Below are 23,078 nucleotides of genomic sequence, written 5' to 3' on the forward strand. Positions count from 1 at the left end.
GGAAAGATTTATTTTGGCTCCTTTTCAGAAGTTTAGTCCATGGTCTCTTGGGCCTGCTGCTTTTGGGTCTATGTTGAAGCAGGGCATTGTAGCAGAAGGTCTTTGCAGATGAAAACTTTTGACGTGATGGTGGGGGAGAAGCAAAGAAAAAAAGGCAAATGCCATAGCTCCAATATCCTCTTCAAGGGCACAACCCCAATTACCTAACTTCCTTGCCCCTCCCAAAGGTCCCACTGTCCCTCAGCGGTGCCACCGACAAACTAACAAGTCTCTACTTAGATATGGGCTACTGGGGGACATTTAGGATCCAAAGCATAACAAGACGTGAACGTGCTCAACATTTTATTAAGTTTAAAAAACCTTACATTTGTGATACACTAAGAATTAGAAACACTGCTTCTCAAAGGACTTATCCTTTAGCACTGGCTTTTAGGTTTACAAGTTGTGAAGCGCCTGCGATTTTCCTGTGAAGAAATTCATGCATTCACAGTTGGCTTTGAACTGAGGTATGTATGTCAGTGTCTTCTTCCTTCAGGGAAGAATAGACATGGTTACAGCTTCAGGTTGGTGCTGCACATTGATTCCATAACATCCAATGTGGACTAAAATTTGTTCTAAATAGGACTTGAGTTCCTTCAGAGAGGTTGAGGGAGTATTTCTCAGGATGAACCTTATATGTCATTGTGTGTGTGGTGAAATATGCATAACCATCGTCACTGTTTTTAAGCAGATAGTTCAGTGATATTAAGAACATTCATATGGTTATTCAGTTATCACCATCATCCATCTCCAGAACTTTTTCAACTTGCAAAACTGAAACTCTGTCCCCATTAAACACTACCTCTTCCTTACCCTCTCTATTCAGCCTCTTAAGCCTATCATTCTTTTTTGTCTCTGAGTTTGATTGCTCAAAGGCCCTCATAGAAGTAGAATTGCACAGTATTTGTCCTTTAGTTACTGGCTTATTTTTAAATGTAGGTTTGACATATATAGATCACTGTCCTTAAAGTCAATACAAATCTAATTGGTATAGCTGTTTCTTCAGTTCAGAAGTCTATAACCTGGAGCTCTTGCATGAACCCAGGGATCTGATATCCTTTATGGGCTCTGTCTATTTATGAGGTTTCCACAGGAAGCATTAACCCAGGAGATGCTCATGACTGTACAAGGTCTTCTCTGCTCTGGGAGCATTCTTTTAGGCTCAAGCCAAAATTAGCCACCTCTAGTTAACCACTACCATCCACCTGGTTATACTGATTATATTAGTCAATCATATGGTTTTGTGGATGATTCAGATTTGACACCAAACTGAAAACTCGTTCTATAAAGTCTTAGTCCCAAATTTACCTGGCCAATTAAGAATCTGACCCTGCTTTTCTCACATAGAAACATGTACTGTGGTTTGAATATAGTTTATATGCATCGTACTCTTACCAAGGATTCATGTGTTAAAACTCTGGTCCCCAGAGGGGCTGGGGATTTAGCTCAGCGACATAAGCGCCTGCCTTGGAAGTATGTGGTTGTGAGTTCGATCCCTGGCACCAACAAAAAAGAAAAAAAAGCCCAAACCAAAACTGTGGTCCCCAGTATGATGGTACCTAGGGAATGGAATCTTTTTTGTTTACAAAGGAGGGTCTAGTGCCAGGTAGTTGGGTCACTAGAGGCCTCACCTTCATGTTCTTGAGGGACCCTGGTTATGGTTTCCATAACAATGAGTCCTTATAAAAAGACCAAGTCTGGTCTCTGAATCCCCACTACCTCCAGTCTTGCCATGTGCCTGCTCTCTCTCTTGTGCTCCTGTCATGATGTTATCCACCATGTTGTGAGGTAGCCAAAGGGGCCATCATCAGAGATCCAACAGATGGGGCTGTCCAATCTTGGACCTTGAGCCTCTAAAACTGTGAGCTACCTAAACCTCTTTTCTCGGTAAGTACCCAGCTTTGGGAACTTGGTTACAGCAACAGAAAATGGATGAATACAGTGTCTAATGTAAATCCAAATCAAAACCACTTCATTAAGATGGCTATTATCAAACATAAAATAACAAATGTTGGCAAGATGTGGAGAAATGGGCAACCTGTATAATGGGAAATGGTGGTACATGCACTATGGAAAATAGTATGGTAGTTCTCCAAAAGTTATTAATAGAACTACAATACTGCAGTTCTACTTCTGGATATAGATATATAATATAGATAAACAGATATATATATTTGAAAGAATGTCCAGATATTCAGTAGTGCCTCAATTCATAAATGCTTTTGTTATAGAATTATATATTCATATATTTGAAAGAATGTATAGTTATACAATAGTACCTTGGTTCGTAAATGCTTTTGTTGTAAATTCAATTCCTGGTACCAAAAAATAAATGAGTAAATAAATAAATAAGTAAATAAATGCTTTTGTTTGCAAACAATTTGGTTCTTAAACAGAAGTGTTTGGCAAAATTTTGGGTTTTTTTTTCCAAACTCTGCATCAGGTGACAAACAATCATGGCTATCTTAGCCACACAAACACAAATGTGTCCACCTTTTCCAAAATTATAAAACAAATTAAGTTTGTGAACTGAGGTACCATGTGCATTTGAAAAAATCGAAAGCAAAGCCTCTAACTGGTAGCTGTTCATTCATGTTCACTAGTGAATGAACAAATATTAGTGGCATTATTCACTACAGCCACGGGGTAGAAATAACAGAGAGGCCTATCAATGGATACATTATTTAAAAATACGGTATATACATCTAGTGGAATATTATTTTGCCCTAAAAATATTGAAACTCCTACATACCATAACATGGGTAGACTTTGCAAGTATTAAGCTAAATGAAAATAAACCACAAAAAGACAAGTAATATACAATTTCACTATGAGGTCTTGATAATAGTTAAACCCACAGGAACAGAAAGTAGAATGGTAATTACCACGGGTTGGAGAGTTGATGGTAGAGAATTTCGTATTTAATAAGTATGATGACAATGTTCTGGAGGTAGATGGATGGTGGTGATAGATGTACAATGTGACTTACTTAGGTCAATAAACCAGATACCAAGTGTCGTGGCTCATCCCTATAATCCCAGAATTCTGGAAGGCTGAGGCAAAAGGATCACAAGTTTGAGGATAGCCTGGGTAACTTAATGAGACTTTTGTCTCAAAACAGAAAAATAGCCAGGGATGCAAGTCAGTGCAAAGGCCCTGAGTTCAGTCTCTAGTAACATACACACACAGGGTTAAAATGGAAACCTTTAGATAGGATGGATGGGTAGAGAGAGAAATTTACCACCAAAAATTTTTTAAGACTATCTAATGCTATGTGACCATGTTTCCCTGCTCCGCAGGAAAAACAAAAACAAAAACAAAACAAAACAAAACAAAACGCTCAAGAAACCTTTGTAAAATTTATCCCCAAACACTATATTCTGAGAAGAAATAAAATGCAGAAAGTGGCAAGTTGGTTTTTCAAAAGTTGGGCCCCCTTGTGTGCATTCTTGGTAAGCAAGTCACTTTAATGTCATACTCTCTCCCTCCCCATTGTCCCCCAAGGGAGGCACATAAAGTACAATTTAAGCCAGTCACAGGGCATGCTCCCAGGAGATTAGACCAGCTTCTGCACACAGAGGCTGCCCATTCAGCAGGCATGGTGGGGACACCCAGCTAAATTCAGAGGAGGGTCAGGAGAGCAGGGTCCTGGTGGTGGCATGGCTGCGGAGAGGTGGCCCCTAAGATGAACAGGCACTTCTACTCACTGGCAAGTCACTTACCTCACTGAAGTGGCTCTCGATGATGTGCAGAGCAGCCGAGCTAACCTGAGAGTTCTCGTGAAGTTGTAAAGCCTCAATTTTATTGATCCCACCAAGTTCTTCTATCAGCAGACACAAGTTTTCCTTATCACTCTTTTTCTGTGGAACCTGGGAGCCGAGGGAGAGATGGTGAGACCATGGGCAGCCCCTGAGGAAGCCCTCATGGGAGCAGACCCCAAGGAGCTCAGACCCAAGGCTCCTGGGGGAGCAGAGGCACTCTTATAAAACAAAAATACTTATCTAAGAAATTTCATTATGCAAAATACAATGTTTCTGGACTACTAGCTCATAAAAGATTTTTTTTTTTTGCTGAATATATTACCATCTGCCAATATACATATCTCTATTGCTATTTACTAGATTCCCTCCTTTGATTCGGTACCGGGGATCGAACTCACAACCGCCTGCTTGCAAGGTAGGTGCTTATGCCACTGAGCTAAATCCCCAGCCCCTCCTTTGATTAATGGAAGTTGTTTTAAATACAGTTCAGAAGAATGTTTGAGTAATGTTATAAAATGCAAGCATTCTGCCCTGTACTCCCTGGAAAGTCTTATAAGTCAGGAGACCCTTAGTCACAGAAGCTACATGATGGCAAAGAGAGGAGTCCTTGGAACAAACAATCTGAGTAGATTTAATCCAATATGGATCACTGGTTTAATTATTGGAGGTTATTTATTCACTGAAATGTTTGTCCATAGTCTATGGGCAAGACACCGAAAGCTAGAGGTGCAGATGTAACTTAGAAAAGGTCTTTTTGTAACTATTGGGAACAATAAGTAAAATTGCTATAGTAATTGGTATGGTATAATTTATTTATTTATTTTTGTCTTTTTCGTTTTTATCGGTACCAGGGATCGAACTCACGACTGCCTGCTTGCAAGGCAGGCACTTATGCCGCTGAGCTAAATCCCCAGCCAGGTATGGTATAATTTAAAAATACCAAATGGTACACTATCAGGGATTAAATTATAGAAGATGCAAAGAGAGGCTTGGAAGTCGCACAGATCCTTAGTGAATGGGACTTGACAGAGCAGGATAGCAACTCTCCTGAAAGAAGGGACACTAAGGATGAAGGCTTGAAGCAGTAAGTGTTATATATTATGAGAGAATAATTCAGCTAAATCAGCATATGTAGGGAACATGGGGAAAGAGAAAGAAAGTACTCTGGCATCATATCCTGAAGGCCTTGGTTATTTTGTGTGCAGTAACAAAAGCCTTCTAGATCAAGTTTAAATGTGGTCTAAACCACATTGTTTACCTTGAATCAGTGATGAAAGTTTGAGCTACCCATCTAAGCCTTGATATAGTTCCATCTGTTTTTCCAGAATGAGTCACTGACTCAGGGTAAAGGAACCAAAGCAGGAACCAAGGAACCTTGGTCAGCCTCAGAAAGAAAACTCGGAACTGAGGGATAAACCAAAGCAATCTGAGCCCTGACAAACGGTCTTGCATTTTCATAGAACAGCCGGTGACCCGGAAGTTGTTTTATAAAGCTTTAGTGGCACTGTGCTGCCCACCTGCAGCTTTCTGCAATACCGCCTTGATCTTCTCCTCCACCCACTGAGCAGTGGTGGTGGACCTATGGCACGCGTGCCACAGCAGGCTCTCTGTATTATCAAAAGCTCTAAAATGTTTGCCATCACATATACAGGGGCTTCACTGGCTCATCCAATGTGATTTTTCAAAACAAAAATCCCATCTCTAATTCAAATGAAGCAGATGAAACTCCATTTCTATATCCCAGACCCACATTTTCACAAACTTTTCATGTCCAATCCTGTCTACTAGTTGCTGAATCACCATCTTTTATCAGTGTCGTTTGCTCAAAGTCTTGGGCTGTAATTGGGCTAGGTTTCAAATTAGATCTTTCTTTCCAAGATGGTTACATGAAAAGGATGTTCAAAGTAAGTTTTTAAAAGGAATTCCCTGGTGTTACTTTGAAGCTTTTCAAGTGGCTTGGCCACATGTAAAAGGAGCTTAATCAAATGAACACAGCCAGCCACCATGGCCTCTGATGATCACCGACTCCTGGTCCTCATTCCCTAATATAGCTGCCCCCTAGACTGAATAAGTTTGTCCTCTATAAGCAACACGGTACTGCTAGAATGACAGTGTGACCTCCAAAGCCAGGTCATAGAAGACATTGGAGCTTTCCTCAGATGGTTTGTTCTGACGGAGGAAACTGACCGCCATGATGTGAGGATGCTCAGGCAGCCCTTGGAGAGGTCCATGTGATGAGGGTGACTTGTCAGCCCTACAAAGGAGTCCCTTGAAAGCTGCCAAGTCAGAAGCATCCAGCTGAACAGGCTTGAGACTCCAGACTAAGAAACTGAGATTCATGTTTGTTTTAAATCACTAAGATAATTTCCTACACAGCAATACAGATCTCACAGAAATAGTATCTTAATATCAGTTTAACTTTATTTCAGAACTAAGACTTTTCTAGAATTCCAGCTCAATGCTTTGCGGTACTTTTCTTCAGTCACAGAGCTGAACTGAGTTGAAACTTTCTTGTGACCCTTCAAGATCGACCCATGCTAACTTCTTCTTTTTTTTTTTTTTTTTTTAATTGGTACCGGGGATCGAACTCACGACTGCCTGCTTGCAAGCAGGTGCTTACGCCGCTGAGCTAAATCCCCAGCCCCCATGCTAACTTCTTATTGCTCCTTCAAAGATCTCTATGTTTTAGCCTTCTCCACATGCACTGCTTAGAGGAGTCAGAGGCTCACTAGCTTGGATCCTCCTCAATCTCTCTGTTGGCTGCTTTGCCTTATTCAGAACAAGTCGGCATCCTCACGACCCTATAGGGCCTGGGTCCTGGCCCCTGGCTGCCTTCATCCCACCACTTTCTACCACACCCTTTTTTTTTGCTCTGGCCACACCCTTCCCTTTCGGTAGTCCTTTTGCTTAGAATATTCTCCAGATATCCACAGTTTCACTCTCTCAACTGGGGTGGTGGCACACACCTGAAATCCCAGCTTTGGGAGGCTGGGGCAGGAGGATCAAAAGTTCCAGCCCTCACCGAGAAACTTGGCAATTTGGAAGCTTAGTGAGCCTTGTTCTAAAATGTAAAACAAAACAAAAAATACGAAAGCTGGGCATGTAGCTCAGTGTAAGGGCTCTGGATTCAATTTTCAGTACCACTACCACAAGAAAACGAAAAAAGACTCCCTCTTTCAGATTTCTGTTCAAATGTTCCTTCTCTGGACTACTATATATGTACTTCTGTGCCTACTGTCCCCCTGAATGATTCGTGACTCCCTCTTTTTACTCTCTTCAGTATTGGAGATCAAATCCAGGGCATCTGCTATAACAATGCTTTTTATTTTTTTGAAACACCCCCCCCATTAAATGTGAAAAACACCTTGGAACAGCAGAGACAGACACAAAGGTTGGGCAGGAGGGCTGTATGCAGGGGTGTGTACTGTAGTTTTTATTTTGAGACAGGGTCTCACTAAGTTGTTCAGTTACTCAAGCTGGGCTCGAATTTGCGATCCTCCTGTCAGCCTCCAGAGTGCTGGGGTCACACATCTCCATGCGGTCAGTGAAGACCGTTTATCTGACTTAATTTATCTAGTACTCCTTCCACGCTGTGTCTGTCCTTCAACTCATGAACACATAAGCCCTGCTAGGACAAAACCTTTGTGCTGGTCTACTCTGAGCATGCAGGAACGTGCCTGGTACCAAGACCTCACTTGTGAAAATGAAGGTAACAGTCCTTCTGTGAGACCTCTTTTTGTGTTGCCCACAGGACATGAGGACTGGGAGAGAAGGGGGTGGGGAGTACGAGGACACAAAATCCTACTTGGGTTTCAAGAACCACATTAAACATCTTAAATTAGAGACTGCTGTTTACAAACCAACCTTTTGACAGCAGCTCACCTGGAGGATATAAGAGATGACATCGAGGATGATGAGGATAATCTTCGCCTCTGGGGCAGTGAGCAGATTCAACAGTGGCCCCAGGATCCCAGAGTGAATGAGCTGGAATAATTGGTCCGGGGAGGCCCCCGTTGTGAAGTTGACCACTGTCCAGGCAGCTTCTTTCTGAATTTTATACTTTCCCTGCAGAGATAGTGTTTACATTTACTACAGATCCTGGAGCACCTAAAAGTATGCTAACTTGACTCATTTTTTGAGGTAGGTGGGGGACACACGGTACTCTACAGACAATTTCTGTAGACTGCCTTGGTCTACAGAAGGTCTACCTGTCTTCCAAATGAGAAGAGAGCATCTGGGAAGCCATGAAACCAGCCAAGCAAGCAGTGGGGTCTTAGACAGACATTCTAAAATCAAGTAGATTCATTTCCCTCTGTCAATCTATTGGGAAAATATAACCAACATAAACCAGTCTAGATAATCTATGCAGACCAGGAATTATGCTTGGAATTACAGAAGACAGTGACCTACATCTATAACTCTAATCTTTCTGACACAGTAAAACTTTGGATAAATTATATAGCAGGACATAGATGAGATCTAGGAGACTGAGCCAACCTAGAGACAACAGGGAAAGATCACTGAAATATTGTTCAATGAATCCTTTACATTTATAAAAAGCACTTGGCCCAGAGATGTGGGCATAGTTTATCATAGATCTTTCTATTCCTGGGCAGAAGGACTTATTTTATGGCTGGGGAAAATTGGCCTCAGGGTAGAACAAAGACAAAAAAAAAATTTATGGCCCCAATCAAGTTCTAATTCAGAAGACATAGTTTGAAATATGAGTACTACCTGATTTATAACTGGATATTCCTTATTAGAAGAAGTACAGACTCATAGTAGAATATAGGCTAGAGAGAGCTGAAGAGATTGGAAGATGCCATGATTTGGGCTTCACACTGTCCTGCTTTTTCTACCTGACCCACACTGGAAACTTGTCCTCCAACCTCAGAACAGAGAAGCCAGAACCTGTCTTCCACAGGCCATGCCATCTGCTTCCCCTTCTAGCTCAAGGTGACCTCCATGACTGCAGATGGTTTAATGGTGACCCTTTCATTCAAAAGTAGTAAAAGGAAATACTGATGATAGTGATCACTCCTGGGGAAAGGAAGTAAGTATCTGGAGGAGGAAGGAACCTTTATTTTACTTTCTGTTTTTTTTTTTTTTTTGTCTTTTTCCTTTTTATCGGTACCGGGGATTGAACTCACGACTGCCTGCTTGCAAGGCAGGCACTTATGCCACTGAGCCAAACCCCCAGCCCCTCTTTATTTTACTTTCACATTTAAATTTTTCATTTAGATTACCACTTTAATCAATTTCATTTTTGTACTGAAAAGGTCACTTTTTCATTCTATGACATCATGGTGGCCTGGCTTTTCCTATTAAAGCAAGACCACATCTCTTCCTGCATAGTGAAGAGATGGCACGTTTTTTGACCACCCCATAAAGATAAGCCAATATTTACCAGCTCAAGATTTTTCTGGATGTTTGGGTTGTGGGGTCACCTTTTCAATGAACAAAACTTGTTTAATGAGCTCTTGAGAATGAAATTTCTCTTTCTGTTCCTAGACAGAGGCAGAAACCTACGGTTTCAGAGCTTTCTTATGGCTTTTGTTGTTCGTGGAGTATGCCACTTACATCTCTTAGCAGAGACACCAAAGGAGGCAGTAAATTATGAGTGATCAGCTCCTGGATTTGATGTCGGGGCCCAGCGGCTACGTTGCTCAGGGCCCAGGTTGCCTCCTTCTGGATGGAGGGCCGGGGGTGTTGTAGGAGCTGGGGCAGCACCTTCAGCATGCCTGCATCAATGGCCATCTGAGTTTGGTGATCTGTCCCTGCGACAATGTTCCCCACGGTGCGGAGAGCAGGAGTCTGGAAGAACAAGGTTGGAACTCAGTATCACAAATCTGTTGCAGTTAAAGGTGACAATCACACCTGGTTCTGTTCCCTTCTATATATTAGTTATACTATGCTGTTGGTTTTCTGGAACCACGTGGACCATAATATTTTATCCATGATCTTTGTTGAGTCAGCACATCTATGGTTGTTCTTATATAATGTTAAGGTACTTGCCAGTTTCCGAAAAGTTCTGGCTTAGATGATACAGAGGACAAGGCATAACTTCATCAGTAAATGAGATAGCACAGACCTGTCTTCCCAGCACTTGGGAGACCGAGGCAGGAGGATCGCAAGGTTGAAGCCAGTGTGGGCTATATCATGAGACTGTGTCTCAACAAAAAACAAAACAAAAAGAAATGCTTCTGTCCTTATTACATGGTTTCAACTGGGCAAAAAATCTGATTATAGTATCTATCATGTCATAATTTCTACTGATTGTATATTTAGCACTAGTATCAAGTTTCTGTTGTATATTTAATTTGAACTAATAAGATCCCAGTGGCATTTCTTGGCACAATCATGAACCTCTCAAAATAACTCTGAAGCTCACCAGGATGGGTCCAAGGTTGGACTTGATAACAACTGTCTTGGGAGAATTAGCCATGGATGCATTTGGGTTTCTCTGTACTAGAGTGGTAGCCCTTGGAGAAGCCCACCAACAGTTCTAGAGTTCTGCTAGCCTTTTAGACTAGCCTGCTACTCAAGTACATACCTGCTACTCAAGTGAGAGATGGAAAGTGTACAATAGTGCAGTATGTAGTTGGGTATATGTTTAATAACCTAGCAAATTGTTTAATGATTTTACTTGCTTAATAATGATTTTACTTCATTTTTGCCTATGTTTAGGTAATCCAAGAGCAAGTTGAAGACTGGGTAAGAGAAAGTTTTTCTTTAGTATCATGTAAGAAATTCAAATGCTACAATGAGTTACAAACACACACACACGCATTATATTATCCAACTTGTTTAAGTCAAAATGCACAGACCACTAAAAGGAAAAGATTAAGAATAGTTCTCTGCATTCTAGGATTATAAGCAATCTCCACTTGATACTTTTCTATACTTTTTTGTTATCAGATTAAGAATAAGTTATTTAACACTCACTAGAAGTTTTGATCAAAATAGATTTGAGTCCTTGGCCAAAAAGTGACAAAGACCAGGGGAACACAGATGACAAACTATGTTTAGGTAAAGGATTTGAGCCAGCTAAAGGATTAGAGTCAGGTGCAGGGCTATATAAGTGAGTTCATGGCCAGCTTGTACTAGATAGTGAGGCCCTGTCTCAAAAAAAGAAAGAAAGAAACAAACAAAAAGGATAGCACTAACTATGAAGTCCTAGAACCAGGGGGACAGGACCTGGTAAAGTGAATCTGACATACACACTCTAATCTGAAGGATCCAGGATAATATTTACCAAGACAGTGAATTCCAAGCTGGTCATGAGCTCTACCAGCCTGGGCAGGACTCCTGTGTCAACCACGAGGGCAATGCGCTCGTTGCAGGCCTCAGTGAGGTAGGACAGGGCCCAGCAGGTATCCGAGAGAATTTCACTATCCTGATGCTGTAGGAGGTGGCAAAGGATGGGCAGCATTTGCTTCACTGTCTCCTCTTGAGGGTACGGGTCCTTGTTCCGGCACAAGTTGGACAAGGTCCATGTGATGTTCCGTAGAAATGTGATCTGAAACAAGGAGACTGCTTCCAGCATCAGGTGGCAAGATGCATATAGTGTGCCCTTCTATCCTTGATCAATATTATTGATCAGCATGAACCAAAGTAGAGACTTGTTCTAGGCAGTGATGTGTATTAGGGACATAGAATGAGCTTTAAATTTCATATTCAAAGGTTAGATTGAGGTTTTTTTTATTTTCCAAAATATCTTTTCCTACTCAGTTGATGACTTGATTTCATTTTCTCATTAACAAAAAGATTGAACGGGAGAAACTTGGTCTTTTCACCAGGCTATAACCATCAACATGTCTTAATCATATTTCTGATCTTCTATTTAAAAATTGAACTCCCTACCATACCTCTAGGTCCCACCACTTTATGCTCTTAGAGACTTTATCCCTAAAATGACCTGTCTCCCCAAATCACTGCCATGAGTATGGAAACACACTCTGAGACCTTCAGCCCCTTCCTTCTGTCATCCCCTTGGCATCTCCCCAGCCACAACCCTAGGTCTGTTATGTTCTTTAGTCTTTTCCAAGGATTCCCCCTCTCGGTCTCTCTGTCTCTCTGTCTCTCTGTCTCTCTGTCTCTCTCTCTCTGTCTCTCTCTCTCTCTCTCTCTCTCTCTCTCTCTCTCTCTCTCTCTGTTTCTGTGTGTGTGTCTCTGCCTGTCTCTTCTTCTGGAAGTACTGGGGATTAAACCCATAGATGCTGTACCATCGAGTTACATCCCAGTTCACTTGTTGGTTCATTTGCTCTATCTATCTATCTATCTATCTATCTATCTATCCATCCATCTTATAGTATCTATGGCACATGTGCAACAGCAACTGTTTGTTATCACTGAAAATTCCAAAAGGTTCTCCATCACTGATCTAGAGAAGGGTCTTACTGCCTGAGATCGCAGGCAGATCTTGGACTTATAGTCCTCCTGCCTCAGCCACCCTTGGCAGTAGGGTTACAAGCATTCACCATTATGCCTAGTTTAAGAAGACAACTTTATGTACTGTCCACCCCCAGCTTCTCTTCAAGCCATCTTCATCTGGTGTCTGCCCTTACTTCTCTGTAGTTAGTGATGGAAACCAGATCCAACTCTCCTGATCCGACAGTTGCTTCTCATTTCTAAACTACTGTCCCTCTAGCTATACTGAGCAGTCAGCCACTCTCTTTTGAGAAAGACCTTCGTGGCACAGTCACACAAGACTTGGTTTTCTATTTGAATGAGATGTCTCTTCTGCATCTTCTTGGTAAGGCTGTGCCTGATCTCTTAATTTTACAGCCCCCAGGACTTCATCCTGGCCCCCTCCTCCCACCCTAGGTCAGGAATTGGCAAATGTCTGTCAAGGGCTATGTAGTAAACATTTTCAGTCTTGTATACTTTAGGGTCTCTTAGTGTAGATACTTATTAAAAAGTAATGGTTACAGATGTTAGGTAAATAAATAGGTGTGACTGTGTTCTCTAATGTGTTATTTACAAAACAAGCAGCTTGTCAGGTTACATTTGCCAACTTCTGTCCACTTGGCCTTGCCCAGCTGGATAACCCATGAACATTACAGTAATCTGGATGGGCATAGCTGTCAACCTGCCACTTCTGTCATGGCACCTCTAATGAACCTCAACATTTGTAAAAGAAACTCGATGCCTTTTCCTCCATCTTTCTCTTTTTCTGGGAGGAGGGTCATCTATACAACCTATTCTGAACCTTGGAAGCATCTTTGCTTCATTCCCATCTATGTCTGGCACAGCAGCCTGCTAACTCTCTCTGCTATGACCCTACCATAGGCAGCCAGAAAAATCAGACCACCTTGCTTCCTGCCTTGTCAACACCAAAGGCTCCTCTTTGCCACCAGGATGGTATCTAACCTAGTTATCACCACATACTTCTCTCTCCTTGCAAACTCCCTCAGTCTTGGTTAGCCCTTTTCTAGTTCAAGCATGCCAGGTATTCGCCCACCTGGAGGGCTGGCATTTATTCCCTTGGCTTCTCTCTATTTTTTCTGAAGCAAATCTAGAACCCAGTTCCTACATGTGAGTGTCCTGCAGTGTTACCAAATCATTCAACTCTGACTCTAAGCTTCAAACCTAGACCTTATTTCTCAGGAATGAAACTAAAGAGCCAATATGTCTGTCTTTGCTCTTTAGATGGAGAGCATGGCCATTTATGCCAGCAGGATGGTAAGCCTTGAAAATTTTAATGCACTTTGCTAATATTCCTGGAAGCAAGATTAGTACTACTGACCTATAAGGACAAATCTGGGTCAATCTTTACCCAAAATGATACTCTGTCCTAGACTTCTATCTATCAAAACAGGTCATATCTATCATAGCAGCCACATGCTTTAGCATCACTTTGGAAGTACTTCCCCCAATTTCTTATAGGTGAGAATTTGTTACCTAGCTAGCTCTTCTAATACAAACATACTCACTGGTATGGATGATGAAACCAGGGCTGACAGACGTGGGATGACATTACTGGAGATAACAATATCTCTGAATTTTGGGCCATCACCTGCAAATAGGTCAGTACATGATACTCAGAATAAAGAGACTATCTAAATGGGTGACTTTTTTTTAAAAAAAGAATTTATGCAAAGGATAAGAGACTAAGACTCATTCTTGAGGTTTTAGCAAGTAAACAAGAGAGCAGTGTATGAGATCCAGAGTCTCCAAAGTGTCTGTTGGGTGAATATTCCTGATGACAGTTGCCACACAGACATGACTGCTATAAACAGCAGCTGTGGACATGTAAAGGAGACAGCCAGTTTAGCCCAGGAGAGACATTATGAATGCAGACAGCATTTCACAGTATGGTTCTCAGGAAGACCTAGTTGGGTGCAGACAGTGTATCTTCCCAGAAGACTCTGGCATAGGGCAGGAACTTCCCAGTATAATTCAGAACAAAATTTAGGGATCAATATGGACTGGTGATAGACTATCTGCAACTTCAGCTAGTGTATCCACTTAAGATCCTAGCAATAAGTCTCAGTTTGCATACTTCAGCCATCATGCAGTGCGTAAGTCACATTATATTTTCCCGTCTTGCCTTTCCCTTATTGAACCAAGCAAAATGAGAGGCAACCTTTCTGTAATAGATGCATTACTTCTGCAAGCCTTTTAAAAGCAGTTGTTTTATAGTCTGTTTGCTAATTCTAATATCTGAAGTCATTAGAGCTCTAATCATATTTATGTTTGTGCTGACTCAGTCATAGTGAGTTGCTATTTCTCTGAACTTGAAATTGCTAATAATATCTGGCTGATCTTAATTTGTCAAAATCCTGAGGGGCTCAGTGCCCCCTCCAGAGAGTATTAGGATTTATTTTAGCTGGAAATGGGGGCTTTCAGCCCCATAACCCTCTCAATTTGTGCCTTCCCTGATCATACAGGGAGTTTTAAGGCTGCATTTTTAGGAAAGCATTTTTATCCCAAGTTCAGGAGACCTTTTTTTTTGTATGTTCCCTTAGAACTTTGAGTGGAAGTTTGTGTCCTTTTAGGGTCTTGGATTATATAAGAATCTATCTTGAGCCCTTATACTGCATGTGTTAATGACTTGTCTTTTGTTCCTAAAGCCACGAAGACCTGATATTGGCAGATGTCCCAAGGCAGCCTGTTGATTTACTATGTGCTGCATCATCGAGTTTCAGTTTCAAGTTTTGGTCTCTAAACTAGCTCTCAATTTTGAAATGGTCCATTGTACCTTTCCCAGCATTTATACTGTGAGGGGATCCAGAATATCAAGTATACCATGTTACTCCCCAAATTCCCCGCACCCTCTTCGTACTGGCCCACTGCTTTCATACCCACCAAGAGGAGAGTCTCACCGGCTATGTTACCTAGCGCCCACACTGCCTGCTCACACACAGTTGTACTGGGGGAAGACAGGAGCTCCACGAGGGGTGGGATGGCGCCCCCCTCCACAACTGCTTGGGTTTGATCTGAAGTCCCTGAAGCAATGTTGGTCAGAGTCCAGGCTGCCTCAAACTGCAAACAGGGGTGATGGGATGACTTTAGGAACTCCACTATCCTGGGGATGACCCCTGATTCAACAATCATTTTGAGAGGAGGATTCCTTTCCCGTGATACCATTTTCCTGTGCAATGGAAGAGAGCGGAGACATGGGGGAAGTGATCAGAACCTCCTTTTAGATGTTTTTGGCAGTCCTAACTATCAGATGAGACAAACAGCTGGGCCAGAAGTACTTAATATCCTTTCCTAGCCTGTAGCACTTTGCAGCAATAAAGCAACATTTTGCCCTTCAGGTATTATCTATGAGCTCAAATTCCTGTAGAGGCCAATGTAAATTAAGCAATTCATCTCTGACAACACATTGCATCTTTTAAATTGCCTCAAGGACAGTGTAGCATAGCAATCTAGTCTTACCAGTGGATGGACTAGCCTTTTTCCTCTATTTTATGGGCATTTTGCCAATGTCAAGAAACTAAACAGGACTCTGCAGCTTGTTTCTGGCTATAAACTTGCAAAGAGCAGATGACTTGGTGATGTGATACCTGATTGCCTGGGTAGCCTGGAAGCATATGGCCAGATCTGTGCCATTCACACCTTTGATTATTTCATCCAGTGTGAGACTGACCTGCAAGGAGACACATTCAGGTCAGCACTTCTGCCAAAAGGAACCATAGACATCATATAGTCTAACCATCTGTCTGATTAAAAATTTGGCTTGAACAGTTGTACATGTTGGTCTGTATTAGAAGAAAAAAGAACATCTGGTGATCCACAGTTTATAGATCAGAGTGTGACATTTCCCATGCTTTGGGAAGGAGTAATTCATTTTCTAAAATTTATTTTAAAAATGTTTATAATACACATTTGCAGTACATAGTGATTACATTCATCACAGGGAATTGGTACATGTACAGAACACATTTTAATTCTTTTTCATTCCTTTTTTGACCCCCCCCCCTCCATCTCTTGGTAGAGAGAAATAATTCCTACTATCACCAGATTCCCAGTGCCTTTTTATCCCAAGCAGTAAGAACGTGTTAGTGGTTGTCAGGAAGCAGAAAAATAAAGGAAGTAGTGAAGATTTTCAAAATTTACCTGCAATAATAGTGAGAAAACCGACAAGCCCATAGCTAGCAGAAGATCTAAGTTATTAAAAGCAGAAATAAAAGTGAAGAAATTAATAGTGAACTTACGAGGATAAGGGAAATATGAACAAATGTATGCCAACAATTTAATACTCTAGATCAAACAGGTAAATTCCTAAAAATGTACAACAACCAAAAGTAACTAGAAGAAATAGAAAATTTGGATAGACTTATAACAAGTAAAGAGATTGAATTAGTAATAGAAAAAATAAGCCACAAACAGAAGTCTAAAACCAGATACTTTCTGGAGAATTTCTCAAATCCTAAAAATAGATAAACACTATCAAACTTTTGCAAATTCTTCAAAAAGAAATAGAAGAGGAGTGACTTTTCTAACTCATTCTTTGAGGTCAGTATTGCATTAGTAACTGTATTAATCCATTTTCTGTTGCTTTAACAGAATATCCAAGTTTGGATAACTTCTAAAGTAAAGAGATTTATTTAGCTCATGATTCTGGCAGCTAGAAGCTCCAAACATCATGACATTGACATCCTAGCTAGGGATCCTCTGGCAGGACCACAGTATGGCAGAGGAACAGACATGCAGAAGGGGCTAAGTACATAGAGTGGCTTTATTTTATGACAATCTGCTCTTTTGAGAGCTAACCAAGACCCATGATCCAGCAAGAACTTCATTAATCCCTTCTGAGGCTAATGCCCTCAGTGACCTAATAACCTCCCACCATTTTCTACATCTTAGAGTAGTGGTGAACCTATAGCATGCATGGAACAGCGGGCTGTTTGTACCACTGAAAGCTCTAAAAGGTTCACCATCACCGTCTTAGAGGTTCACCATCTCAACACTGCCAAACGCTGGGGACCAAAGTTCCAGCACAAGAACCTTGGAAGAACACACTCAAACAATATCTAAACCATGGCAATACCTAACCCACCAAAAACATTTCAAGGAAAGTACACACCAATATCCCTTATCTCTACCTTCTCGCTACAGATGCAAAGACCTTCCACAAGATACTAGAAAACTAAATGTATCAACATATTAACATGCAGTTAACATACTGTCCACCGTGAGATTTAACCTGGGAATGCAAGAGTGATTCAACATACCACATCAATGTCAGACCGATAGTAGAATAAAGGCAGGAAAAGCCCACATATTCGTCTCAATAAGTTCATTTGACAAAATGAAACACCCTTTTTTCATGAGAAAAGCATTCAACAAACTAGGATTCAAAGGGAATTTCCTCACCTTGGTAAAAAAAATCCCATAACTAGCATTATATTTAATAGTAAAAGAGTGAAAGCCTCCCCTCTAAGATCAGGAATAATTTTAATAATTTTGGAATTCTCACCAAAATTTTAGAGCTAATAAACAAATTCAAGTGTGTTGCTAGGTCAGTGTACCAAAACAAATTGTCAACTGGGTGTGGTGGCACACACCTATAATCCCAGCATTCTGGGAGGTCAAGGATAAAGGATTGCGAATTCCAACATGGCCCTGGCAATTTAGCAAGAAGAGGCTGTTTTAAAATTTAAAAGGGCTGGAGGTGTAGCTTAATAGTACAGTATTTCTGGTTCCAATGGGCAGCAATGAAATAAAACTAAATTAAGTTACATTCTACATCCATTAACTAAGACACTTAACATTATTGACATGGCAATATTCTCCAAATTTCTCTACCAATTCAGTGCAATCATCATCAAAATCCAAAGTGCATTTAGTGAAGAAATTGACTTGTTGATTTCAGAAGTCAAATGTGGTGGCATATGTCTATAATCTAGCACTCTGGTAGGCTGGGGCAAGAGGATTGCAAATTTGAGTTCACTTTAGGCAATTTAGCAGCTAAATGAGACCCTGAGTCAAAATTAAAAACAAAACAAACCTAAACTAAACAAGAACTAAAAAGGTGAGAGACATAACTCAGTGTGAAGGCCCCGAGTTTAATTCCCAATACCCTGCCCCACAAAGTAAAAATAAAATTCACAGGAAAATATAAGAACACAGAAGAGTCAAAACAATATTGGAAAGAACAAAAATGAACAGCTCACAATTCCCAATTTCAAAGCCTACTACATATTTATAGCCATCAATCTCTGTTGTATTGGGGTAAAGAAACAAAGATTGATGAAAGAGAATTGAGAATTCACAAATAAACCCTCACACTTACGATCTATTGATTTTTCTTTTGTTTGTTTTTTGAGATAGAGTCTCACTATGTAGCTCAGATGAGTTCTGACCTTACTGTATAGCCCACCTTGAATATGAGACAATCCTTCTGTCTCAGCCTCCTGAGTGCTAGAGGCTGCACCACCACATCCAGCTCAATTCATTTTTTGACATAACTGCTAAAACCAGTGAAGGGAGAGAGACAATATATTGCCTTTTCAAAAAATGGTGCTAGAGTACATGAATATCCCATGCAAAAGAATGAAGCTAATTTCTTTCCACACCATTTATGAAAATTCACTCAAAATAGATCAAAGTATAAACATAAAAGCTAAAGTTATAAAACTCTAAGGAAGAAACATAAGTGTAAGTCTTTGTATTAGACAGTTGGTCCAATATGCGTTATATAGAAAGAACTCCTAGAACTCAATAAAAAGACAAATCATTTGGTTGGTGTGGGTGGCACAGTCCTCTAATCCCAGCACTCTGGGAAGCTGAGGCAGAAAGACTGCAAGTCCCAGCCTCGCCTACTGAACTTAGGGATTTAGCAAGAAGTTGTCCCAAAAATAAAAAAAGGCTTGAGGATTTAGCTTAGTGTGCAGGCCCTGAGTTCATTCCCCAATACTGTAAAAAATTACTTGATCTATAAAATGGGTGCAGAGTTTGAATTGACATTTTTCCAAAGAAGACATACAAAAAACCCACAAGCACAGAAAAGCATGTGCATTTGTTGTTAGGAAAACATATCAAAATCACAACATATCCTTTTGTGGCCACTAGAGGGCTATAATTTTTTGAGGGCAGTAACAAGTTTGAAGAATGTAAAAGTGTACAACGCTGCAGCCACTTGGGAAGATAGTTTAGCAGCATGTTAGTTTTTTGCTGATGTAAAGATTACCATAACAGTGGCTTAAAACAACATCAACTTCATTTCTTACTGTCTAGATAGCCTCAGAAGTTCAGAAGCAGTTTCACTGGGCTGAAGTCAAGGTGTTACAAAGGCTGGTTCCTCCTAGAGGTCCTGCAAGGAGAATCTATTTCCTTTCCCCTTTGCTTTCCAGCAGGGTCACCTGCTTTCCTGGGTGACTCATCCCTCCATTTTCAGAGCATATCACATCTCTTTCTGCTCCGACTCCTCCTCCATTCTTTTTTTTTTTTTTTTTTTTTTTGTCTTTTTCCTTTTTATTGGTACCGAGGATCGAACTCACAACTGCCTGCTTGCAAGGCAAGTGCTTATGCCACTGAACTAAATCCCCAGCCCCTCCTCCTCCATTCTTATAAGAACCATTGTGGTTACATCAAGCCCACCCACAAGTCAGCAAAAGTCTCCCCATCTCAGAATCCTTAACTTAGTCACATCTGCAAAGTCGCTTTTGTGATACCACAACAGTCCCAGGTTCTGGGGATTAGGAGATAAGAGACATTTAGGGAGATCATTATTCAGCATGCCACAAAGAGTTAAGCATCAAATTAGTTTAAAATTCAATAATCCTACTCATATCCTCCCAAGGAAACTGAAAATGTAGGTCCTGCAAAAACTTGCACACAAATGTCAATGGCCTCATCAATCGTAATAGCCAAAAAGTAGAAACAACCCAACTGTCCCCCAACTAATGAATGGGTAAACATGTAGTCTATCTACACAATAGAATATTATTTAGCAAAAACAGAATAAAGGGTAGATATGTGCTACAACATAAAAGAAACTTGAAAAGTATATGCTGAGTGGAAAGAGCTAAATCATACTACATGACTAATTATATGGAATGCCCAGAATAGGTAAAATCATAGGGACAGAAAGTAGATTAATCTTTGCCAGGGGACACAGAGAATTAGAAATAATGAGTGTGGGGTCTCTATCTGAGGTAATAGATATATGCTGGAATGTGCTAGTGGTGATGGTTGTGCAACCTTATAAATAACGGAAACTACTGATTATATACTTCAAAAGGGTGAATTTAGGGATTTGTAAATTATGTCATAATTTCAAAATACGTTAATATAGGATAAAAGGGAAAATAATTTTTTTCCCATAGCTTTGTTACGCTCCTTTTTTGGTGGGGGAAACCCTAAGGACTACCAGGGAAGTTAAATAGATCTATGGTTCATATCCTTCTGGCAATTCAGAGAATGATTTGCCAAATATTTGTCAGAGACAGTAATGTATCATTAGATCCACTTGACAGAAGTGAACCAATCTTTGTCCTTTGAGAGCCCCCCACACAGCAGGGTGCAAAGGATGCTCATAAACAGTAAAGACAAACAGACAGTGGTGTGTGACGGATGACATATAGATACAACAATATTGAAATTCTAAGAGAGACAACTTCCTGGGCAGGGCATTGAGGATTCACAAAAACAGGACTGGCCTTAAATTTATCCAAGATTTGCATGTAGTGAGGCTGGGGAGGATGGAGGATGAAACACAAAGGAGAACATTCAAATATCAGAAAAGGCTTGTGGAGGGAGTAGGTGCCTCTACTGAGACTAGTCTCTGCAAATTCTCATTTTCTGAATTCCCAGGCTTACGGGTAGTGAGTGAATTTTCAGTTAGAAGTAGTCCTGTCTCCACTCCCATTAGAATTTAGATCTCACAGGCTCACGGCCATGAGACTTTGTAGAGACTCTTAGCTTTCTGAAAAGGGCACTTTGGCTCTATCCATGATCTCTTCACTTCTTCGAGACCTTGATTTAGAATCTGAAAACTCTGAATCTTGAACACTCTCAAGACAGTGTAAAGAGCAAGCAGATACATTTTGCACACAACTTCTCTAAACACCATGTTCTGACATACCTCTTTGTTTATGTTCCCAAAAGCTGGGTCAGGGGAGGGGCAGGTGATATTCCTTCTCTTTAAAGCCTGCTCATCTTTCTTGGCCTTCCGAAGCTCCAGGCTGAGCGCCACCCTCTGTTGTCGCCTTACCTAGTAAGGAAAAGAAACAGTTAGAGAGATTACAGCCAGGTGTCACCCCATGTAGCTTTGGAATGTGTTCCAAAGCGTCTTACTCATTTTTACAGATGCAGTAAAGGGAGAGTTAAGATCACACAATAAATTGTCTCATCTCTATTTACCTCGCCCGCTTTCTCCTACCTTTCTACCTCTAGGAATCAGTTTTCCTCTCCATGTAGAGGATGACCAAGTACATCCTTGATAGGCCAAGATTCTCATCTGTAAGACATCTTAGTAACGCATCTCACCTCCCTGGTTCTGAAAACCCTTTCACTGATGCCGATCAGCTCCCGAAGAGAATGCTTGCTTCCTGGACAAACAAGCTGGAGCCTCCCAATAATGACCAGATCAGTCCTGTTAGGGATCACCCATGGATAGTGTGTGACCAAGCCATTCAAACCATGATCCAGTCTCAGAAGTTTTACTTGCACAATAGACTGAGGGAGATTAACAGTTTTTCTAAGACACTCTTTCTAATATCTGTCATTTACTCAGACTCGATAGTATGAAAATCCTGGAGAAATTCCCTAAATTTCCTGAGGAAATGAGGTTAAACTAAAGACTTTCAAATAGCAATTACAATCATGTGTCACTTACTGATGGAATACATTCTGAGAACTGAATTAGACAATTTTGTCATTGAGTGAACATCACAGAATGTAATTACACAAACTAAAATAGCTCTGACGTCCGTAGGTAGTATAATCTTATGGGAACACCATCATATTTGTGACCCATCATTGATTAAACTATTACTCTGCAGTACATGACTGCAAGAGGAGGTTAATATGTATTAGATACCTCTGGTTACTTATATAAGTTATTTAATTCTTGATTGAAAATAAGGCCATTGAGGTGATACAAGGCAAAGCAGAATATTTGTGAGGCCTATTGAACCAGTCGTACTGTGGCCCTATCACTAAGTAGGCCCTTCCCATGGATAGAGGGTTGTATATCTTTGATTCTCCCTTTTTGTCTGATGGACCTTCCTCCTGCTCCCTGCATAGAGCATTTGATTTCTTTGTTCTAACTGGTGGTTTTAATCTGCAGTGATTTTGGAAGCCAGTCCGTCTTGCTACCATTAAAAGTGATCTGGTTTTGGATGGTGCCCTAACTAGGTTGCTGTGACTATTCACTTCCTTCATCTTCAGCTGCCTTTCAGTTTCTCCAGGTGTAGACAGTCTTGTGAGATGTTTGCCAAGATATCCTGATGTAGGACTCAGAGGTGTAGCCACAAACTATGCAACCAGAGAAGCTGAATGTGAGTTACAGTCTACACATGGTGCAGGCCTCGGCCTCTGTTCCTACACTAACCCAGCAATGAGAACCACCAGGACCTTCTGAGTCCTGCTGCTGCGAGGCATGCTTGTTGGCTGTACCTGTGTGCCAACACTTGAGACCCTTGACAAACACTCCTGGATATGAACAGCCACAGCTCAACCTCTACATACCTGGCTCGAGGGCCACTCTGCAGCCTTTTAGAGGTAGATAGTAGCCCTGTTTTATAAATGAAGCAACTGAAGATCTGAAGTGAAATGGTTTCGAGATGACGTGGAAATGATTTTATTGTCCACTTGGCTGGC

The 23,078-nt window shown here is 40.9% G+C and overlaps 1 protein-coding gene across 2 annotated transcripts in view; it reads right to left on the reverse strand.

Moving 5' to 3' along the window:
• Positions 1 to 316: 316 nt before the first annotated feature.
• Kpna7 (karyopherin subunit alpha 7) overlaps positions 317 to 23,078 on the reverse strand; it is a 29,191-nt gene continuing 6,429 nt past the window's right edge. For both annotated transcript variants that reach the window (XM_063234168.1, XM_063234169.1), the window contains exons 3-11: positions 21,340 to 21,468; positions 15,815 to 15,897; positions 15,128 to 15,396; positions 13,736 to 13,818; positions 11,056 to 11,319; positions 9,381 to 9,614; positions 7,683 to 7,865; positions 3,762 to 3,908; positions 317 to 529 (exon numbers count right to left, since the gene is read on the reverse strand). In XM_063234168.1, the coding sequence (XP_063090238.1) occupies positions 485 to 529; positions 3,762 to 3,908; positions 7,683 to 7,865; positions 9,381 to 9,614; positions 11,056 to 11,319; positions 13,736 to 13,818; positions 15,128 to 15,396; positions 15,815 to 15,897; positions 21,340 to 21,468 (1,437 nt within the window). In that variant the 3' untranslated portion in view covers positions 317 to 484. The remainder of the gene's footprint in view (positions 530 to 3,761; positions 3,909 to 7,682; positions 7,866 to 9,380; positions 9,615 to 11,055; positions 11,320 to 13,735; positions 13,819 to 15,127; positions 15,397 to 15,814; positions 15,898 to 21,339; positions 21,469 to 23,078) is intronic.

The sequence above is a fragment of the Cavia porcellus genome, unplaced genomic scaffold (genome assembly GCF_034190915.1).
Source record: "Cavia porcellus strain 051 isolate PalLab524CR breed Dunkin Hartley unplaced genomic scaffold, mCavPor4.1 scaffold_23, whole genome shotgun sequence".
In the NCBI taxonomy this organism is placed as follows: Eukaryota; Metazoa; Chordata; class Mammalia; order Rodentia; family Caviidae; genus Cavia; species Cavia porcellus.